At 46.5% G+C, this 21,584-nt stretch overlaps 7 protein-coding genes across 7 annotated transcripts, besides 1 other annotated feature; 4 read left to right on the top strand and 3 right to left on the bottom strand.

Annotated features, from left to right (window-relative positions):
* Positions 1–489: 489 nt before the first annotated feature.
* On the top strand, positions 490–2,602 carry FPSE_02908 (uncharacterized protein; the record flags this gene model as incomplete). Its single annotated transcript, XM_009256027.1, has 2 exons — positions 490–603; positions 668–2,602. The coding sequence occupies 2 exons, from the start codon at positions 490–492 to the stop codon at positions 2,600–2,602; spliced, it is 2,049 nt and encodes a 682-aa protein (XP_009254302.1).
* Positions 2,603–3,269: 667 nt separating this feature from the next.
* FPSE_02907 (uncharacterized protein) lies at positions 3,270–3,464 on the top strand (the record flags this gene model as incomplete). Its single annotated transcript, XM_009256026.1, has 1 exon — positions 3,270–3,464. One exon carries the CDS (start codon positions 3,270–3,272, stop codon positions 3,462–3,464), a length of 195 nt encoding a protein of 64 aa, XP_009254301.1.
* A 299-nt stretch (positions 3,465–3,763) lies between these two features.
* FPSE_02906 (uncharacterized protein) lies at positions 3,764–4,280 on the bottom strand (the record flags this gene model as incomplete). The annotated part of the gene is made up of 3 exons (XM_009256025.1): positions 3,764–3,778; positions 3,831–4,159; positions 4,214–4,280. 3 exons carry the CDS (start codon positions 4,278–4,280, stop codon positions 3,764–3,766), a joined length of 411 nt encoding a protein of 136 aa, XP_009254300.1.
* Positions 4,281–5,164: 884 nt separating this feature from the next.
* Positions 5,165–11,374, bottom strand: FPSE_02905 (uncharacterized protein; the record flags this gene model as incomplete). The annotated part of the gene is made up of 2 exons (XM_009256024.1): positions 5,165–8,877; positions 8,932–11,374. 2 exons carry the CDS (start codon positions 11,372–11,374, stop codon positions 5,165–5,167), a joined length of 6,156 nt encoding a protein of 2,051 aa, XP_009254299.1.
* Positions 11,375–11,742: 368 nt separating this feature from the next.
* Positions 11,743–11,869: a repeat region.
* A 978-nt stretch (positions 11,870–12,847) lies between these two features.
* On the top strand, positions 12,848–16,251 carry FPSE_02904 (uncharacterized protein; the record flags this gene model as incomplete). Its single annotated transcript, XM_009256023.1, has 5 exons — positions 12,848–13,106; positions 13,171–13,347; positions 13,402–13,426; positions 13,480–14,073; positions 14,130–16,251. 5 exons carry the CDS (start codon positions 12,848–12,850, stop codon positions 16,249–16,251), a joined length of 3,177 nt encoding a protein of 1,058 aa, XP_009254298.1.
* Positions 16,252–16,839: 588 nt separating this feature from the next.
* On the bottom strand, positions 16,840–18,054 carry FPSE_02903 (uncharacterized protein; the record flags this gene model as incomplete). Its single annotated transcript, XM_009256022.1, has 3 exons — positions 16,840–16,956; positions 16,994–17,974; positions 18,022–18,054. The coding sequence occupies 3 exons, from the start codon at positions 18,052–18,054 to the stop codon at positions 16,840–16,842; spliced, it is 1,131 nt and encodes a 376-aa protein (XP_009254297.1).
* Positions 18,055–20,269: 2,215 nt separating this feature from the next.
* FPSE_02902 (uncharacterized protein) lies at positions 20,270–20,678 on the top strand (the record flags this gene model as incomplete). Its single annotated transcript, XM_009256021.1, has 2 exons — positions 20,270–20,469; positions 20,525–20,678. The coding sequence occupies 2 exons, from the start codon at positions 20,270–20,272 to the stop codon at positions 20,676–20,678; spliced, it is 354 nt and encodes a 117-aa protein (XP_009254296.1).
* Positions 20,679–21,584: the final 906 nt, after the last annotated feature.

Here is a 21,584-nt window from a genome sequence, read left to right as displayed (position 1 = left end):
GTATCCGAAGCTTCTATCCCACTATATTCCCCAAGATTTCCTATGCTTGTAATGTCTATGACTTCGTAAAAAGATAATTCAAAGCTATCGAAATTTATGTATAAAATAGTAAAAAAAAGATACATATTTATTTATTTACTGGTGGTTATGTCTGTATGCTCTTGCATGGAGTTTCTTACAAGGTTCAATAAACCATCACAACATCTTAGCTATGACACGAGATCAGCTTCTGACCGATACATGACCTGTAGGGCGCGTCTTGAGCCCTGTCATCAGAAGCACAGCACTGTCCACCCAATTGGGTTTAGCAAGTATCCAGACCATGACACAACAGCCAATTTCCCCGCTCGTTCATCGCTTCTCAAAAGGGCAATTCCATACGACACCAGCGAAGCCTACCCGACAAAGCCCTTCAACTGTGCAAGACAGACCAGCCTCGTTCTTTTTCGCTGTTTGTATACGAAAAACTGAGTTTCGACATACCGCACAATGCCAGATCGCGTCGTGAGAAGACGGAACGTCAAGACGCGTAATCGGAATGGCTGTTCGACATGCCGAGCTCGGCGACTAAAGTGTGATGAGCAGAAGCCGGAGTGTAACAATGTGCGTGCATACGAGCTGTTGTTTATCTGATCGCTAGCGAGTGACTAACTCTGGGTCCATACAGTGCACTAGACTGAGCATCCCGTGCGGTGGATACGCGCCGAGGATCATCTTCAAAGACCAGACAAAGCTGTTCAACCAGGACTCACCCAGGCGAACAAGGTCTGGTCAGAAGTTGGGTGATTCTGAGTCGATTGATGACTCGGAGCAGCAGGATGAAATCGATGATAGCTTCCAGGTTCCTGAAGAGCAAAGTCCAGCTCAGGAATACCTCGCGTCATATGTTCCAGCACCAGATCTGGAAAGCGATGTTATCCAGACTCAGAGTCCCATCTATCACGTCGCACCACCACATGACGCGCTTCAAGCTTCACATCCCTTGTCAAGTCCAGTGGTATCATCAACATGGAACACAGGATTAATCCATGGCGCCGCTCTCGTCAGCACCACCAACACACCAGCGAGCGATCATCATGAACCTGTGCCGTACATGGCGTCACCAGTAATCACACCCGGCACATCATCACACACTCCTTTTGCATACACAACTCCGAATTTCTCATCGCCTCGATTACCCCGCCAGGATGGCGTACATGAGACGGTCACGTCAGATAGATTCTTTGGCATCAAAGTGGCTCCAATGATACCCCAGGGTTTGTTCGAAAGTATGAAGTTTCCAGAGGACATGCTGTACTATCATCATCTACGCGACACTGGACCTTATGGAGTCTTGTCAGTGCTGTATCTCAACGACATCCTTGACGCTGAGTACTTGAACGGGTCATTTTACCACGCCGCACTGGCGCTTTCTGCACTCAAAATCTCAAAGTCTGACGCTCATACTCATCTTCGCAACCAAGCATCAATACATGCACTGGAACATTTCGTTGTAGCGCTTGGAGATATTGGCAAGATCGAAGTAGAAGACATCAACACTCCGAGTAACGCACATAATCCAAAGAAACGGGAGAATGCTGTTTCTTGGCTGAGTACTGTGTTGTTGCTCGCCCATTTTGAGTTGAAACGCGGACAGATGAGATTATGGTGTGTCCACGGTCGCGCAGCTGTCGACTTTCTCTCATCACACTTGAGTCTGGTGCGAGCTACAGATATTGGTGAATGTCTCGTTCGTGCCTTTTCTCGGATAGCAGCTCTACTAGTCATCTATGAGCGCACACATTCAATACAGAAACAGGCCATTTCACCGGAAGTATCTAGTTCTATGATTGAACTACTTGCTTCGTCGACCCTACCCTATGATAGACTTCTTTACATAGGTCCAAGGGTAAATGCTTTGGAGGACGAATGGAGAGCCAATTTCAGACCTGACGCGACATGGAATGAGCGGGTCGATCAACTCAGAATTGAGCTTGAAGAATGGCGACAAAGTTTACCGATAGAAGAAGTCCCAGCGTTTATTGATGAGGACAGTGTGGAAGGACAAGCTGTTGACATAAAACCGCTAACAATATTGACATCCTACGAACCCGTCAGAGCAGCGACAAACTACGCACACTATCTGGTCTTCATGTTACGAATAGACATGATGTATTCTTCCAAAACAGCACACAATATCACGCCTGCCGAGTCAGCCTCTATAATTCGCCAGATTTGTCGACTTACATTAGGTCTCCCATATACTCTCTGCGTCAGCGTCAACAACTACGGCCACGGTATGCTTCCGGCAATGCTGGACGCGTATCACATGGCGGACGATATTTTGAGGGACTGGATCAAGAAGTGGATATCCTCGCGACCTGATACACGGGAGGGTATATGGGATATCGGGCGCGTGCAAAAGTTAATTGCCTACTTAGATAGAGAGTACACAGGACAAGGGTCGAGAGCAGGATGGACAGTTATTAAAACGAGAATGATCGATGAGGAAGACGATGGTCAGGAGAGAGATGACGTGAGGGATGAAGGGGATAATTTTTGTGTTGAGATTTACTCCAAAGGGAAGAGAGGTTGGAGTATCGACTTTGTCGAAATTGAGTGACCAGATGATCTGAGAACTAGCGATGAAGTAGCTACTACTACTACTAATTACAACATGTCACGTCTATAATTCGTCTTATTGTCTCACTGACATGCAATAACATGCTCTAGACAACAGGCTAAACCAACAAGTGCTCTTCCATAGGTGTCAAAGACATCCAATCAGACGACCCTGCTGAAAAATCAGTGTCAAAATCTCACCGACATCGGTCAGCTTATAAACCCAGACAAGTTGAAATGCCAGCGGGGCGCGCCCTTGGGCAAGCCACCCAATTGAGTCATTGACAAACTGAACTAAATTGGTAAGCCAAGCTCGTCTAAGCTGACCAGATTGGGAATTTGTATACGGTGGGATGAATAATATCAATTAACTTGTCAAATGTCAACTGCAGGGCTGAGTGTGACTGACATGGTGACTGATGGGCGCAAATGACTACATTTTAGAGGCATGGAAATTGATATAAAAGGGAATCAATGGTCGTGCCAAATAATGTTTTATCTATCAAGCAATACAAGCATTCAAAGCAACTACTCAGAGCTTTTAAACAACTCAATTACAAAGGCCAACAAAAACTACACACATCTTCATCTCTGCAAACCATCACTTACACCACTTACACCACTTACACCAACTATCAACCACTTTATAACCTTACTTCAACATCACAATGGAGTCTACCAAGAACAACGCTCAGAAGGTCTGGTCTGCTATCGTCAAGCACGCCAAGGAACACCACCGATCTGTCAACGCTGCAGTCAACGTCTACTACCCTCAACCAACGGGACTTGCTCCCCGTGGTGCTCCAGCAAAGACTGTCTACTCAACCTCATCGAGTGCGCGATCGTCATACGAGAAGAACTAAGATACTGGACTGGAGACTTGGTCTTATGGGGGGAACTTACTTAGAATGACGCTGGAGTTTGGGGTTTATAATGATGACTGTGTTGGGATAATGAAGCAAATCGTTTACATTGTTTAGAGGGGAATCGGGGAGAAATTCGGGATCTGTTACTTTAGATAATACCGTTCTAATTTTACTACACTATTATAACTATTGCATTGCTATAACACGGTTGCATGCGTGATTATGTAGAAAATTTAAACACAGTGTTAAAGTCTTGATGTGGCCGCTTTTTAGATAAGCACTTGTCTAAACACCGCTTATTCTGTGTTGGCCTTTAATTGCGTGTCAGTCTCTTCCTCAAACTCACACTTGGTGGTTACTTACACATTTGAAAGACCTGAATCGTTCAGTACCTGACACCTCAAGCAACTCTCGGTTGTTGATGCAAGTGTTGGACTCCCGGACAGTAGGGTTTCCGCGACAATCGTCCTGAGCGTAGAATAAACAGTTGGTGTTCTCATGGGCGTACATGGCGATGGCTGTGAAAAGGCCCTTGCAGCCCTTGTTGCTGGTGCCGCCATTGACGAAGTGACCACAGCTCACGCCGGGCATGCTCCACCCGAAAGTGTAGCAGTTACCCTGGTTGCCCTCGAGGATTTGGTACTCTGTCTCGTCGTTGGGGTCACAGTTTTCAACATTACTGTAGGCGGTCACTGGGAGGGTTAGTATGAAGATACAAATTGTTGTTGAGTATAATAGTTGCTTACAATGCCATGCCGAGACATTGGAAATTGTTGCCAGGACAGCAAGAGAAGTAGCGATGGAGAAACGCATTGTGAATAATTGTTGTAGTGGCGACTGAAGCTTGAAAGTTGTTGATATCCAAAATCTAGATTCTACTGAGCAGTTATATACTTTTCCGACAGCATCATCCGAGCTTGGCGGATCCAATTTTCATCTAAGCAATCAAGGTGATCGTCTTCCGTCTCCTAGTGTTCGTGCAACGGCACTGCCTCAAAGGATCGAGGGCCGTGCTTAACTAAACATGATCCTGAGATCCTTTCGTGGAGATAGATTGACCACTAGCGCCCAAACATCAAGTTATTACCCTGAAAGTTAAAATGAAGCGCTGATCATTTTGTTTTATATAGAAAATAGGATTGTGTCAACTTCTTGGATGACGTTTCTGATCGGTTGGTTGAAGGCGAAGTCACATATCGCAATCTCGTTTACTGGCAAGGATGTGTTGCCAGCGGTGGCATTGGCGAATATCTGTCCCATGACTACAAAGCATAGATCACAGTGGTGCTTATCACCATGTTTCAACCTTGATCCCAATAGCTTTCGTCATACCAATGCGCGAAGCAAAAAGAGACCCATGTCAAATTGGCAAAAGTTAATGTCGGTGGAGAGGCTCGAACTCTCGACCTTTGGATTACCCTGGTGTCTAACCAAGTCATACTCAACGAATTACTTCGCATATGAGACCAACGCTCTAACCAACTGAGCCACACCGACGAACTTGTTGAAAGCCAGCCTCACTTTGTGGTCTAAGAAGGGATCCCACATGAGTGCACGGTTTTTACCACCCTGATTCACTATCACCACCTTGATCTTTTGCCAATTCAATATTGATCAGATTCTATGAAACATCTTTACATGTTCACAGATGAGAATTAGTCTTCTATTTCATGTTACCAAACTAGAAAGCACATATATTACTCAACATTAAACAAAGCTAGAATATCCTCCGCTCCATGCGCAGCTGCAACATCCAAAGCCGTCTGATGCATATTATTCTCCTCCAAGGCATTCAATCCTTTACCCATCAAGAATTGGAACCTTCGCTGCCGTTTATTGCTCAACCCTTTCGGCTCTGCTGCCACAACATGCAACAGTGATTGTCCCTCATTATTGACAGCTGTCCAATCTACACCAAATTCATCCAATAGTGCCCATAGAATCGGCGCTTGTTCCACGGCAGTCTTGACTTGAAGTTTGTTGTGCCAGACAAGGTAAGCGTTTGGATCCTCGAGTGTCTTGCGCATGTCTTGGTCATGTGGAACAAGAGCTTCGAGACCACCTTCACGGTAGCACGAGAATACAGGTGTCTCGCCCGCTTCATTACGGGCGTTGATGTCTGCGCCCCTTGACATAAACAGGCCCACCAGCTTCTTCTTGCGCTCTTCCAGTATCATGTTACCATCGTTCACAGTAAGTGTCCAATTTTGTTTGAAGAGAAAATGGAGAGGAGTGTCTCCATTATCGTCCTTTGCGCAAACATCTGCACCTTTCGACACGAGCAGCTCAATTTCTTCTTCAGAAGCCATATGCCGTATCGCATAATGAAGCGGGGTTTGACCGTGCCCATCACCTTGATTCAATAGCTCTGGCCCGAGATCGACCAAACGCTCAATGAAGTCCATTTGGGCCTGGGGTTCGTGGAACCCAAACCTACGTCTAAGATGCAGAATATTTCTACCATCTTTGTCCTGCCCATCAACATTGCAGCCTCTGTCGATAAGAATCTGTGCTGATTTCAGATCACCCGCTCCGTAAGCAGTCTGAAGTATCGTCATACCGCCTGCGTCCTTGAGATTGACGTCCAGTAGCGGGTGCTGAACAATAGTATCAACATAGCAATTCCTTCTGCTGCGGACCGAAAAATAACGCGCATCTTTCGTTTGGAGAATCCGGTGCACCATGGTTGTTTTCGAATAGCGTCCGTTTGGATCTGCGCCGTAATCGAATAGTAATTTCATCATATCTTCACAAACAGCGTCGTGATCTTCGTACCCCATACTCGTGATCAAGACATCGAGAGGATACAATTCACTTTCGCCACTTGGATCTTCCACGCCAGGCTCCCAGCATCCAGTCGGTGACACCGAGGACGGTATTTCCTTGCCCACCTTTCGAACATTTGGGTCGGCGCCAGAGACCAACATCATCTCCAACATATTGACATCTTTGGCGAGGATAGCTGCTGCCAGCGCAGCCGGACCAATCTCTGCTCCATGACGAAGAAGTAGTTTGAACAGCGACTCGTTACCCATAGCATGCGCAAGGCAGGACTTTCCTGCCTTGTTAATACTGGACGGGTCCGCACCTGCTCGCAAAAGCATCTCCGTGGCTTGGCAGCTCCAGAGACGATGGTCTTTCTCCTCCAGAGTTGCATTCAAAGGTGTATGTCCCTCCCCATCCCGAACCTCCAAGTCTATAGCTTGGTCAAGTATGTATGGAAGAGCCTGTGCTATTTTCCACCAGTGATTGACAGTTTTGATGATGGCATGGAGGGGAGTCGTTTGGAAGTGGAATGAACATCCTTCCGGTGTGAAACATTTATCCAGTCTGGCCCCTTTCTTGACTAGCACCTGAATGACAGGCAGGTTGGGCTGTTCCGACTGGCAAGCAGCAGCTAACAGCGATACCATATCCCTGGCCTTTCCTATCCGTGCTCCATCTTCCGTAGAATTACTGCAGTTCTCAAGGGTTGAAACAAGGTCTGGTGTAAGCAAGACATCGAGAGGGTCTGCGAAACCAGAGAGCACAAGGTCGAGAGAAACTCCATATAACTCTTCGATCCCTGGTTTGGGCGAGTAATCTTTGACGTATGAAGGGATGGCGCGGTGAAGTCTTTGATCAATGATGAACCGTATTCGGTCAGAAAACACCTCTCCTACCGAACGGCTTCTTCTTTCGGCTGACACGGTTACCACACTTGCCAAGACTGATGCTCTCCGTTCCAAACACGACTGCACTTCAGCTGCGCACATCAATGGTTCTTCCATACCCAATGACTCCCTAACTCGCAGTAGAGACTCCACTGTATAGTCATGCTGTTGATTCGCGGCTAAAACGATAGCCCGATCAATCTCTCGCCAGCTAGCTGAAGTGGTGTTGGTGACGAGAAGGTCGAGGATTTCGTCGATTCGATATTCATGATAAGTGCCACGCTTTGGAGATGAACGCCAGCCTCTGTCCTTTTTGGGCCTTGTTGTATCGTCCAAGTAGACGGCACCAGATGTACAATTGCCCCTAGCCTGCCAGTCTTTGAGGTTCCTTTCAAACTCGACGCAACCCTCCAGGGCCGATCCCTCGTAGGTATTGAAGCCAATTACTGCACCTGCGTTGATGAGAAGCTCCACTGATTGGTAGTGACCCGACGCACAAGCGTAGTACAGAGGATTTCGCCCTCGTCTGTCTTTTGCATTAACCGCTTCGGATAATTTATCCATGCTCATTGTTGCCCTAAACCAGTCGCAAACGAGACCTATTCTGTTACTCTGTCGGCATCGAGCGGCAATATGGAAGACATTTAGTCCCTCGTGTGTGGCCAGGGTAGCGTCCGCCCCCGCGTCAAGCATCATTCTCGTGAAAAGCGTAGACGAAGCCGAAGCGAGATGGATCGGCAAGACTCCGTCGTTGTCTGCCTTATCCATGTCCTGTTGCCCTTGCTCCATCATGTAATCAAATAAGGTCGTTCCGTCTTTGAGCCCGGTAGCCATTCTGTCTTCGTTTTGCTCGCAAAGAACGTGTAAGGGAAGCCTTCCCTGGTTGTTGGGTTTCCGTATGTCTATACCTAGGGAAACGATATTGGAAAGTAGTTCTGTCGTCGACATCGGTGAAACAAGTCTAGGAACTGCGGCGTGCCAGATCGTATTTCCTTCGTTGTCAGTTTGTTCCGGGTCAACACCATGATCAACCAGGAGTTTCAAAATCTTTCCATCGCCGCGTTGTCCAATTTTAGTATGCAGCAGTGGTCGTCCTCGTCTACCGGTGACATCAAAACGAGCCCCAGCCTTGACAAGCACAGCCATTAGTCTTTCCATTCCCTTCCTGTCATCCCCCGAAACCCGTTCATTTTCAATGACAAGAGAGAAAAATGTATTCCCGTCGTCGTCCACTGCATTTATATCGATGTTTGTCAGCTCAAGAATAGCCTGTAAATCGGCCACTGTGGAGTCTAAACCTCGAAATCTCAGCTTGTGTATCGCGGTTTGTCCTTTGTTGTTTCTGAGATTTGCATCTACACCATTTTGAATCAACCGCTCCAACAAACGTCTTTTGCCAGGGGTGCTGATCCCCTCTCTGCTGGCCAGGTAGTGCAAGATGCTATCACCATTGTTATCAATGATGTTAGGATCTGCACCTAAGTCTAGAAGTCTAGTGGCCTTTTCAGATGTCGACTTCCCATCTAGGCCAGACAAAGTGTGAAGTAGAACGGTTTTCCCATGGCGATTCCTAATGTTGATGTCTGTCTTGGTTAGGAGCACCTCTAACAAATCAAGGTCGTGGGCGACATGAAGCGGCATCAATCCATCCTCGTTCTCAGCGACGGGATCTGCTCCAGCATCAAGAAGAAGTTTGGCTATAAGAGGCTTCTTGGCTAGGTGCAGCGGTGTTTCCTCCGAACGATCAACTTGATTCACTATTATCGTTAGCTTTACTTCTTACTAACAACGCATATTTCAGGCATCCCTACCATCAGCACCAGCAGCGAGAACCAGTTGAAAACATTCTTCGATTCTTTTGTCCGGAAGTCCTCCATTGGCTTGATAAAGATGTTCAGACGGCGCAGCCAAGGCGTACATCACATTACGTCCCTCGTTTGCATCATTATCGACATAGTTTCGAATGTAACCATTGTCGAAACGGACGTTCGGATCCGCACCAGCTTCAAGGAGTATTGATATGGCCTTTGGATCAAAGTTTGTACAGGCTCTAAACAGCGGCGTCGCGCCATCAGTACGGCCATTGATGTCCACGAGCCCCAGATTCAGGATCAGATGGATAATCTCAGCCTTCTGAGACCCATTGATGACCCAATCCAAAGCTTTCTGAGCCACTTCCTTAGACTCGATGTATGGCAGAAACAATTTGACCGTTGTCTCATCACCTTTCGTCAAAGCCTGTTTAATCGGAGGGCATGAAGAGGGTCTAGAATAACCCATAGAACAATTGAAGGCATGCCGATTCGCATGTCGGTCCTTCCAAGGATCGGCACCGATTTCCAGAAGGTGTTTAACTATGGCATGGTGGGTGCGCCTATTTCTACAGGTACCTTCAAGTGCCAGATGGAGTGGTGTGTTGCCGTGCCAGCTATGGTGGCTTGTATTGGACCCGTTTTTGATAAGCAGACGAACAATGTCCAGGTTCCCATTCCTTATGGCCTGGTGCAACGGAGGCTCAATACCTCGATCTCCGGGGTACGTGGCTGCATCTCCGTTATTGTGACTGAAGAAATACTGGACAAAGCTGGTCAAATCCAGACGAATTGCATAAAGAATCGCTTCCGCTTCCAGCGCGATATTCTGGTCTCGTGGCAATTGTTCATAATATTTTATACCGCTCCCATTGAATTGATGGCCCAGCGCGTCGAGCTTTCTGGGATTCTCTGGTGCCATCAGCAGTGAAAGAATACTGCTATTGACTTCGTCTTGCGGTAAGCCCTGGTGTGAGGACCTCTTGGTATGCACGTGCCAGTTGTTTGTCGCATAGATAAAAAACGGTGGTACTTCGTGTTCTCTTCCGTTCAGCCCCATATAGTCCAAAATGGCGTTCCTATACTTCAGAGTGTCTAAATAACCTGCTCGGAGATACGACAAACATATAAGTGCAAGAAGATTGTGCATTGGACCTGGTTCAAACAGCGGGATGTCTTTGTCAGGCGATGATCGAGTCATTCCAAATAGATACTCTGTCAGGGAGTGGTGAACAACTCGAACAGACTCGTCTGGAAGGATTTCCAATAGAGGCCCGCAAGAAGTTCGTATAAGGCTTTTCAAGATCCCAATATCTTGACCAAACTGGGGTCTGGTCACTTTGATGCAGTCGGCTATCTCGAGTAGGCGTAGAGGCCTGGTAGCGTGAGTGACAAGCTGCAAAACCAGAATACATAACCCCTCAGGCAGATCTGTACGTCCCATATGCTCTTGCAAGAGGTTTCTGTACATGACAGATAAGTCAACAGGTGTGCTATCAAGAGCTATTGCCACAGTCTCCGTCGTCGCATTTTCGAGTCTAGATATAGTGTCCATAGCGAACTTGGCGTAGAGAAAAAGGCCATCAGACTTCTTGAGCACTTCGTGGACAATAGTATCGCGAATTTCCAAGGTCAGAGACATTTGATCCAGTCTATGATGGAGGTATTTGAGGATATCTGGATCCACTTTGTCTTTGCCAAGGCGAATGTCCAACAGCCTCAGATTTCTGACAATCTTCTCGATTGTCGCGATGGGTCGGCTCGTAATGATGAGTTTTACTCTATCCGGGTGGATATTGCCCAGCTGATCAAGTACTTGCAGGAAATGCTCCATGAACTCGTGATCCATTTCGTCCAGAGCATCTACCACGCAATAGGCCTTGCCGATAGTTCTCAAGGCAAGCCGGAGGAGGTGCCATAGCTCTGGCATAGTGAGATCTTCCACAGAACCCACGTTTATATCTCCAGATGTCAGGTTCTTCAATGCAAGCTGTAGCGGTGGGCTGAAAGGCAATATTTGAGCGATCCAGTCACGAAGGGCTGCCTCGGGGCGATGATTCGACTGGATGGTATAACGGAAGAAGAAGTACAGCACAGGGACTTCTTCCGAAGCTAAATGAGCAATCAACTTTGCTGCGAGAACGGATTTGCCTGTGCCAGGCACTCCTCGAATCCACAGAATTCCATGGTTGTTGCCGTGGTGCCACTGTTCGAAGATGGGTGAGTCAATAAGCCACTGACTGGTTCCCTGGAGATGCGAGGTAGTGTGTTTCTTGAGTTCGCTTCCGTCGCCTTTGTACTTGGTAGGGTTAAGCCATTTGAGGAGTTGGTTCAGAGTAGTCTTGTCCTGGGGAAGAATGTTGGCCTCGTTATAGTCCGCGATGTGCAGTCGATCAACTACAACAACATCGTCTAGAGGTGCGTCAAGTTCGTCGAGTAGCATATTTGTGATTTCTGACGTTGGTGACACCGGAAGAGAGGTGAGATTGGGGCATCGTAGCATGTTATAACGCTACTGCGCCGCGAAGCGCAATTCGTCTAATCAGGCAACAGGCGACATCCCACGTAAGCAGAAGACTTGGGCTTGGCAAGCTAGGCAGGGTTGGTTTCGATAAGTGACTCTTGAGAGAAATAACTTCTACCGCTTCTTACGGATTGAGAATATCAAGACGCAGTTGTAGACAGGCAACCGGGAAGGACACATGCCTACCAGTTGTTTTTAGTGACTTCAGTAAGCAAGGTTCGTTCGTTTTGCTACCTGCATAACAAAAGGAAGGTACAACTTACCCGCAAAAATTGAGGAAATGGCAAAAAACACATACAACAGCGGGGATTCGCTGGTCGTCACCGACCCAACTACTAATCCGCCGGTTAGTGGCTTGACTATGGGAGAGCGGACGGGATCCCGTATTTTCCACTACCTTTGGTCGTATGTGCTAGAGATACACAAATGGCAGCCTATATCTAAAGCCGCTAATCTAGTAGTACAAACCAAACCACTGACGATAGGCATCAAATGTCTGCTGCACATGTTGTTCAGCACCGCATTGCTATATGAACAGCAAGGCCTAAGTAAGTGACTTTGGAGATCAATTTTGTAAAGATCACGTGTCTACACAGTGCGGGTTTCAGAGCAATTGATTATTAGCCAATCTCGGATCATGCAAATATAATCCTGGCAATGCTCACTCAGCCTCACTTTTGGGCACCCTCGAGACTTCAACTCAGTCATGGAACATTCTCAATCTCTTGCCTCACGCTCCATCATTCAAAGAGCCACCGGTAGAACTAGGTCGGATGCTGTGGTTGAACTTGAAACTGCGGTCGCCCGCTTCCAGGCGCATCTCAAAGACGATGAGAGAGTCAGACTCCAGGGCCTGAAGGCAACCCCGCACGATATCCAGGCTGTAATCATATTCACAGCTGAGCTTGATCGCTCCGATCCAAAGCGGAGAGGCAAGAGCGTTGCTACAAGGCTATCGTCGTTTCTTCAAACAATTCAACAATTCTTTCCAGCAATAGATACTTTCGTATCGTCAAACCCAGAACTGGCAGCCTTGATTTGGGGGTCTGTCAGATTGACCTTTGTGGTAACAGTGGCTCTAATGCCTAGAGACCTGAACACGAGTGATGCTGATATGCTGTTTTCTAGATACTCAGCAATTTCGTCTCATACTTTGAATCGTTTGTGGAGCTGCTACATGGTTTTAGTAGTCTCAATTCCAGGTTCTCCGAGTATCAACTGTTGTTCAAAACCTCTACTGAGTTACGAGACTCGATATGTCAATTCAATACGGCTATCATCATTTGTTGCGAGCAGATTGTGACCTTGGCTCATCGTCCAAGTACGTGTGCTCTAAGAAAAAATACACTGGTTAAAAACCCTATTCGGGGCTTATCTAATATCGCTATAGCAATGACTCAAATCGCAAAGGCTTTTACAAGCTCGTTCCAGTCCGAGATGCGACAGTATGTTGATGCTGTCAAGACCAAAGCGGATGATGTCCAGCGCGACATCGAACTTGTGAAAGCAAAGACCGATCGACACGAGCAGAAGATGCAAGAGAAGGAGAGAGAAGAGGCGTCTGAGAATCGCAGTCTGGTAGTTGCAAGCCTGTCTAAGAACTGGAACCAGTTAAGTAAAGTCAGGATAGATTTCAGAAAGTCATCCACTGGTATGTTACAGTCCCCGCTCTGACCAGCGGATTCTCGATCTTGGTGGCTCATGACAACTTGCAGAGCGTAAGCAACGGCAAGCACTTGATGCATTGAGCACTTATAATCGATACACCACAAGTCTCAATAGTGCCCGGAACAAACGGCATCTGCATACTGCGTCTTGGGTATTTGAGAAACAGGAATTCAAAGACTGGTACGCTCTGAAAGAGGCACCCGTTTTGCATATCGCAGGCAAGAGTGAGTTTAGTTTTCGAACTGCTTGACAAGCAACAAGATTGACATTGGCTTTAGTTGGCTCTGGAAAGACCATTCTATCGTGAGTACTGGCCCAGAAATTTTGATGTTGAAATAATAGTACTAACTTCTCAGATCCTCCATCATCGAATTCATCAACAACAAGCAAAGTCCATCCCAAGTCGTCTCTTTTTTCTTCTCCCGCTTCGACGATTCTGAGAGTCTCCAGTGCGATACTATCCTTCGATCGCTAGTCTTTCAACTTGCCTCACGCCCCTCTCTAACTAAGATTGTTGGAAGCAAGGACCTGTACAGCGATTTAGAGTTGGCGAAAGACCAAGACTATTCCCGCGACTCATTGAAGAAGCTATTTTATCGTTCACTCGGACTGATTGAAAAGTGGTTCATAGTCCTTGATGGCATCGACGAGTGCGACACAGAGGAGCGGCGGGGACTATTTGGGTTCCTATCGGATCTTCTCGCAAACGAAAGCACATCTGGAAAAGTCAAATTACTGCTGTCTTGCAGGGAGACCCTCAACCATGATATCAGAACGTGGTTCACTTCTACTTTACATATCGTAACAGGATCGAAAACAACGAGCCAAGATATTTTGACATACGCTGAAGACATACTCCGCGAGAAGATCTCAAAGGGCGAACTCATCCTGGGCGACATCAATCTTGCTGAAGAGATTCTTCGATCCATTTCACTAAAAGAGCAGGGAATGTATGACTCTACTCTACTTATTGGCTTGCTTGAACTCTTTACTTATCATATTACAGGTTCTTATGGGCGTTTCTTACCATTGAAGATCTATGCAGTCGAAAATGTGATGCGGACATCATACAAGCCCTCGAAACCTTGCCGTCTGAGCTCAACGCTACCCTTGATCGTGCACTTGATCGAATACTCCGTCACAAGAATGCCGAGATTGCCCAAACTATTTTTCGCTGGACAGCAGCTGTGCGCGAACCATTGGAGGTCGATCAGCTCCAGGAAGCACTATCAATAAAAGTCGGGGACAGAGTGATTGATCCTCGATCTCGGATCAATGGTATAGAGAAACTCACACAATGGTGTGAGAATCTTGTACGTATCGACGAGGAAGACAACGCTGTTTGCTTCAGTCACCATTCGATCCTTGAATATTTGTCCAAAACCGATTCTGGACCCTGGAAGGACTTTCACATCGATCACCAAGAGGCAGATCATCACGTTGGTCAAATTTGTTTGACCTACCTGAATATACAAAGCCCTTCCACAGCACTTCAGCATACAAGAAACGAAAGGCCTAGTGATCTGTTCCAAAGGATGAATCTCTCTGTCATCACCCAGCAAGTCACGAGGGAGTTCGCTCCAGGTGGCGTCAGGGCAAGAGCTATCAAACTGATGGAGTCTGCTACTCAACTGAAAGAAACGACTAATCCGTCTCGGTTCACCGGCACCCAGGCCGTGGTCGATGTCAAATACCCATTTACGTCCCATTTCCCTTTTCTTCAGTACGCTGAGAAATACTGGCAGACTCATATTCAATTCTTGACTCCAGAATCAGAATCCTACGGACTTCTTGTTGGCATGGTGGAAGGTAGCCTTCTCGCCCACAAAATGCCTTGGATGGATAAGAAGTGGCAGTCTTCCGTAAATGAAGCTATGATTACTCTTTTTTCATTTGATTTGCACCGTTATGGAGTGCCATTCTACACTATTATATATGGCAACTCGTCTGGAAACCATGACTTGATATGCCAAGTTACTAAAATCATCGGACAAAACCTCAATCTATCCAATCAGCTAGATACAAGATGGATTCGATTCCTGGTAGAAGCCGGGCATCTTGAATGTCCTGGAGACTGCGTTGGAATGGCTCAACAACATGTTGATCATTGTGATATCATCCGCTGTGCAACTCGATACATAGCTGATGGTGTCCCGAATTGGCCGGCTCTAGTTGTAGATCCTGAAAGGCCCTGCAATTGTCCAGAAGACTTCAAGAAAAGGGGTGTTTCTGAGGATGTGCACTTCGTTCTTGTTGATGGTTACAAGAGGAACTCTCGTCCTTTACTCCAAATATTCACTAGAGCTTGTTCGGGGGTACTCAGAAAGGAAAAGCTGAACCGGCTCAGCCAAGAATTAAACTTGACAGAACTCGATCTGTTGAGAGCCAGAACTATCTCTGAGAAGAGCATACTTGATTGCCATATCGAGGGCCAACAATTGAACATGGATTATTTTCCGCTACTTGACATCCTTGACCGTGAGAATGTCACAGCGCACGCGCGAGAAATAGGGTTCGGCTTTGATGAGTTGCGAGATCTTCTAAGCAATGCTATTATGTGCGCATACCGAGAATCACAAGATATTATCGGAAACAGTTTATATACGATTGTGCAGAATCTGACTCTTTCCGAATCCTACCGAGTAACATACGACCTTTCCATTTTCGACGTCGCCGAGCAGAGAATAAGAGAGAATACACATCGATATATTCAAGAGTCTAAAGCTAAGTCATTAGCAAAGTTCTACTTACAGTCTGCGAGTCGCCTTGTGCACTTCCCTAAGGAAAGCGTTGCTACTACCTTCGAGCAAGCATTAAAGGCTAAGAATTGGATATTGGGAAAGGCATTGGCGGTTGTGCAGTCAACGTTCCCAGTAGGCTACTTGAGTCCAGAGACGGATGCTTTTTACGCGTTTCTAAGCTGTCCTCAGTGTACCCTGACGGGACCATCTAAAAACTGGGAACTGAACCTTTGTCAACCTCATCAACTGCAAGCCAGGACGTTATCGCAGTCATTGGTCAGCCCGGGCAAGGATTCCGGGCATGATTGGTGCATGGGCCTTCTCAAGCAGCTGGGAATAAAGGGTAGTTTAACGAGTAACCTAGATTATGTCCCGCGGCACAGCTAACTGTGTCTGATGGCATTCTCAAACTGTAAATATATCAAACTAGATACATAATAATTGGACACATACATGTTGGTGATCTTGTGGTACTTACTTAAACCTGATGAGTAGTTACTGTATGCTTATATATGCTTGATGAGTCTTGCTTGTACTCTGACCGATATGATTAAAACGCGGTAGATTTTACAGATAGTGACGCAACATCTTTTCTTGTTCTCTTGGTAAGCATTAGATCCCATAGCTAATCTGACTCATGTTAAATCACAAGACGAACAACGATCTAATGAATATGACTATACGGCAATCTTGGGCTTCCATTATGAAGAAGTGTACAAGGTTCGCTTCTGTCTTAACTCATATGTGCTAGCGAGTTATCCTTCTTAGTGAAAAAAAAGTGATGCTCCTAACCGTAGTATAACAGAAATTCCACAGTAGTCTTAACTCATATACCTAAAGTATTTCATACCTGGACTGGTTAATGTTAGCTCTATATTATTTGCAGCAGGACGATACGATCTGTCAGTAATCTATGTACTATTTAGAGAGTATCGTCCATATGTTTTCTTTGTTCTTTGTGCTAATATGAATATTCTAAGTAAATGAGGGTAGTATCTTCCAGCGCTTGCCAATCCAATATGGTAGGTGTTCGTATGGGCTCAGGTGCATAAGAACCGAATAACCAGTTTTCCGGATGTCTGCAAGGGTCAGCTGAATCCATAACTCAACGCGAGTACAATGTACATACAGTTGAGAATCTTTCCGCTAGATCTTCGATTTCGCTGAAACCGACCGTCTGAACAATAGGCTTGACAACACCTCTTCGCACAAACTCAAGAGCCTCAAGCGTTTCAGTCCTCGTTCCTACCATCGTTCCGAAGAGCTTGATTCCTCGATCTATGAGAGTCAGAGGATGCAGACTCATCGCTTGATCGGGAGATGGTATCCCCACACAAACGAGAGTACCAAAGACGGCGACAAGATCAATGGCATTCTGATAAGCCTTGCCTGATCCTGCTGTGACGATAACTGCTTTCGCTCCAGCGTCATTGGGAGTAAGATTCTTCAACTTTGCTGGTGTATCAGGACTTGAGCCATCAAAGTAGGCATCGGCACCCATTTTCATACAAAAGTCCTCTGCGGGGCCGACGTCAACTGCTGTCACCCGATATCCCATAGCCTTGGCATACTGTATTGCAAGACCTCCTACTCCACCACCTGCTCCGACTATGGCTACCCAGTCTCCCGGTGTAGCTTCACAAGCCTTCAAGGCCTTGTAAGCAGTGACGCCACCACATAGTATAGGCGCCACAAGCTCATCTGGTAGATCGGGGTCGTCTGGAAGGGTCAATACGTATCGACTAGGAACAAGACAGTGCTCAGCAAATGTGCCGTCCCACTTTCGCCCCGAGTTCTGCTGATCCAAGCACCGGACTTCACCACCGGGTTCACGACAGCAGGAACATTGCCCACAAGCATCTCGCACCCAAGCAATTCCGATACGATCACCCACTTTGATGGTGGATGGGTCTACGCCGGAACCAATTTGTACGACACGTCCTACTCCTTCGTGGCCGAGGATATCGCGACATGGGCCTAAGTAACCACCCGCGAGAGCCATGTCTGTACCACAAACACCAGTCGCGGAGAGTTTAATAAGAATTTCCCATGGTTGTGGTTTGGGAATTGGGACATTTTGGATGTGGAATTTAAATCCCGTGTCAGAGCGCTCCAAGTTGTTAGTACTTTTACTACCAAGAGAAGGGATTAGCTTACAGTCACGACAGCAGCTCGGTGATGGCTCTCCATGGTGTCTCGCGTTCTGGGTCCAGACTGATGACGAAGCAAATTAGCCGAAGGTTAGCAATATAATTTCACAACGTAGAGGACACTGATTCTCAAAGACTGGGAAAGACTACTATGATGTATGTGTTGTATTCGGAAGGGCTATAAACTTAAAGCGTTCAGATTCTGTCCTCTCTGAACTACCGGGTCTTGGAGAGGAATGCCGAGGAACTAAAATGTTGCGGGGTTAAGGCCTTTTGGCTATGAAGATCACCAGAATGCCGAGCTGGTCTGCGGGGTTGCCTCTAGTATCGATGGCCATAGCATTAGCATCAATTGTTCTTGGCCAATGCATTGCTAGCAATGTGTTGATGTTCCAGTTGCCGCATTAGATGCCGAGAGAGCATTCCCCTACCGCAGTCGCGCTTCATATGCTTAGCTATACAGCTGCTCAATCAGCAAGCGGGTTTAGCTCAGTTGGGAGAGCGTCAGACTGAAGCCAAACTTCAATCATTACGATATCTGAAGGTCATGTGTTCGATCCACATAAACCGCATCTTCATTTTTTTGCACTTGTGTCTAATCCTGGCAAGATATTCTCGGTTAGAATGGTGGAGTTTTTGTATCCACAGCCGAGTGAGTGGACAGGATTCGGCGAGACTACCCTATATGAAAGGTGCAAGAGTCGAGTCTGACTGGAAAAACAGCCTGCAGTATGCTGATGTCGATTAGAACGAAAGTCGGCGTGATAATTGAGTAGATCATATTATCTACCAGGTTTTACTGTTATCTCGCGACTCTTGTTTTGGTCACTTTATCTTTTTAGATAACTGTAGTCAAAAAGAGGCGTACTATCAAAAGGAGCTGCGACAGTATTGTCAATCCCTTGAATGGAACATAGCAACCTGAAGTGACTAATCCTTCCTGGAAACTTCACTTCAATAAATTATGATAATGCTTCTGTCTCTATATCTGTCTATCAATAGAGCATAAATGGTGTATATCTGGTCTTGGGTATCTTGATCTGATAAGCGAAAATGATGGGCGTGGCTGACTCCAGTGATAACTTTGATCTGTGACATCATGCTCTTTACCCCTGTCTACCTAGTCGCGTCGCGTTCGCGTCTCCCACTCAAGAATTCACAGTGCCGATCTGATCACATCCAATGGCCACATTAGTTTCTGTTAGCACCACGCATTTCAGAAGCTACGCATAACTTCCAAAGTAAGAGTGAAGCCACATATCCACATGCAATTCAGATAAAAACGTCAACTTGCGTCAAGCGCATCGACATCGTCCCAACTTTCGTCATAGCTCTCGGAGCTGAAAGTCATGGCGGTCTGTCTGCCACTATGACGCAGCTTGCTGAGCTATCTGAGACCTGTAGATGTCTGTGGCTATCTCGTCGGGAAATTGTTGGTTGGAGCTGAGACATACAGCCTCACAACAGTGATGAGCGACCCTCAGTGGAGGCTTGTTTCCAGCTGCTGTACCTCTGCCCCTCATTTCCGCAGTAGATCTGCTTCAGCTGCTTACTTGCTGACGATCTAGCCATAATCATCAAAGTATGGATGACAGCAAACATTGATGTGATAATAGCCCACTATCTAGATTGGTGTCAATTGGCCGGGTATGATTTGAATCACTTCTACGCCGCAACTTGACAGGAGCTTTTGTCCAACCGTTATGGAACGAGTATCATCTACGCCGCTGAGACAGTAACATTCGTGATGCATATAATATGGCGGTCAGTTGTCCTCCACCAGCCATTGGACAATGGATCTAGAATCAGAGTAGCAACGAGATCAACATCATTGCCGTGCCTGACAGACACCCCAATATCGAGCGAGGCCTATGATGCACAACACTAGACTCGGCAATTGGATCCTCCCGTAGTGGGACCGTCGATCATCTCCCACAACCAACAAGGTCGAGGCTTATCATTACACATCCTTTACCGTGTCTCAGCGCTTGTGCTTGAGAAACCACACTTGAGATGAAGGGCTCCGTTAGAACGCCACTGGGTAAGACAAAAGAGGGGTTGTGATACATGTCAAAGCGGACAACATATGTGCAACAGTCATTGGTTACCATCAGCATCTTCTACAGTAGGCCAAGTCACGTCCGTTTGACTATAAAAGAGTCGTCAATCTCTCTACAATCTCTCAACTCAATCCTCATCCTACAACTTTATCTTTCAAGACACTATCAAGTAAACTCCACTTCTACACAATCAAAATGGGCAGACTTTCAAACGGCGATTGGCTCCTTGTCGGCAACAGCATCTTCAGCGACGACAACGGAACAGAATTCCGCATGCAAGACGACGGCAAGGTCGCTGTCTACCATGGCGAAGACTGCGCCTGGCAGAACACTGCCGAACAGAACTGGCAAGTTCACGGCATCAAGATGCAAGAAGATGGCAACCTAGTCATCTAGTAAGTCATTCAACATATGTTCAGGTGCGGGATAGTGACTAACGATTTTTCACAGCGACAACTCCGGTACTGGGCATGCCATTTGGCACACCGATACTGCTGGCGGCAAGGGCAACCAGTCAACAACTCTTGTGGTCCAGGATGATGGCAATGTTGTGTTGTACAATGAGGGCGGTGATCCTATTTGGCACACTGCCAGCAACAAGTAATTTTACCGCACGGAATGAAGCGGTTTCTGTGATGCTTTCAACGTTGCATAGCTACAGAACACATGAATAAAAAATAAATTTCACATATCAATGGCACTGTGACTCAACTCGTTAGTGACACACGGCAGTTAACCTGGTGTTCTGCCGTTAGGATAGGACTCGAGACTTCGCTCGTCATAGCTACATATGCCCCTATGAGTGGATTGACCATGATAATAAGCCGGCAATGGTTTTTATTCTAGTGCAAAGTATTCATACATTCATAGAACAGTTCAGTGCCGGGTCTCGCTCGACAGTACGTTGCAGGTGCTAGGTATGGCTGGGAATGTGACACAATCTTTTATTTAGTGGTTGGTACACGTTCAAGCAAAAAATGCCTTCGGCGCCCTGCATCAATAGTCATAGAAAGTAGGGCATAAGCGCAAATGGCTGGGAATGTGATAATGGGTTTATAACGATGCTTCTAGCTGGACACACGCAGTACAGAACAATCCCGAGATGGAACTTCTCTCCAGAGCGTCAACAATATAATCACAAACTTGAGATCCAAACTTTATCAAGAACGGTAAGATGGCCGAGCGGTCTAAGGCGCTGTGTTCAGGTTCGATTCGAACTAGTAACGATTCGCAGTCTCGAAAGGGGCCTGGGTTCGAATCCCAGTCTTATCAAACATCTTTTTTGCATTTTTGAGCTTCTGTATATCGGTTGCTTGATGTAGATATTTTTGATAGATGTTGCAGCCCACTGCCAAGATAGACTTGCTCAGGGCATATGCACCCGCAAAGCCAGATGTGCTAGTATAGACGCTTATTTGTGCTGACTCTAAGTATGGTGAATAAGCAATCACTTCAAGTCCGTCCTATAGTATCTCGGTCTCTTGGTTCGATACACGGTACTACTTTATGT

The sequence above is a fragment of the Fusarium pseudograminearum genome, chromosome 3 (assembly GCF_000303195.2).
Source record: "Fusarium pseudograminearum CS3096 chromosome 3, whole genome shotgun sequence".
NCBI lineage: Eukaryota > Fungi > Ascomycota > Sordariomycetes > Hypocreales > Nectriaceae > Fusarium > Fusarium pseudograminearum.
The sequence above is the reverse complement of the archived record's forward strand: the minus strand, read 5'-3'. Positions and strand labels throughout refer to the sequence as shown.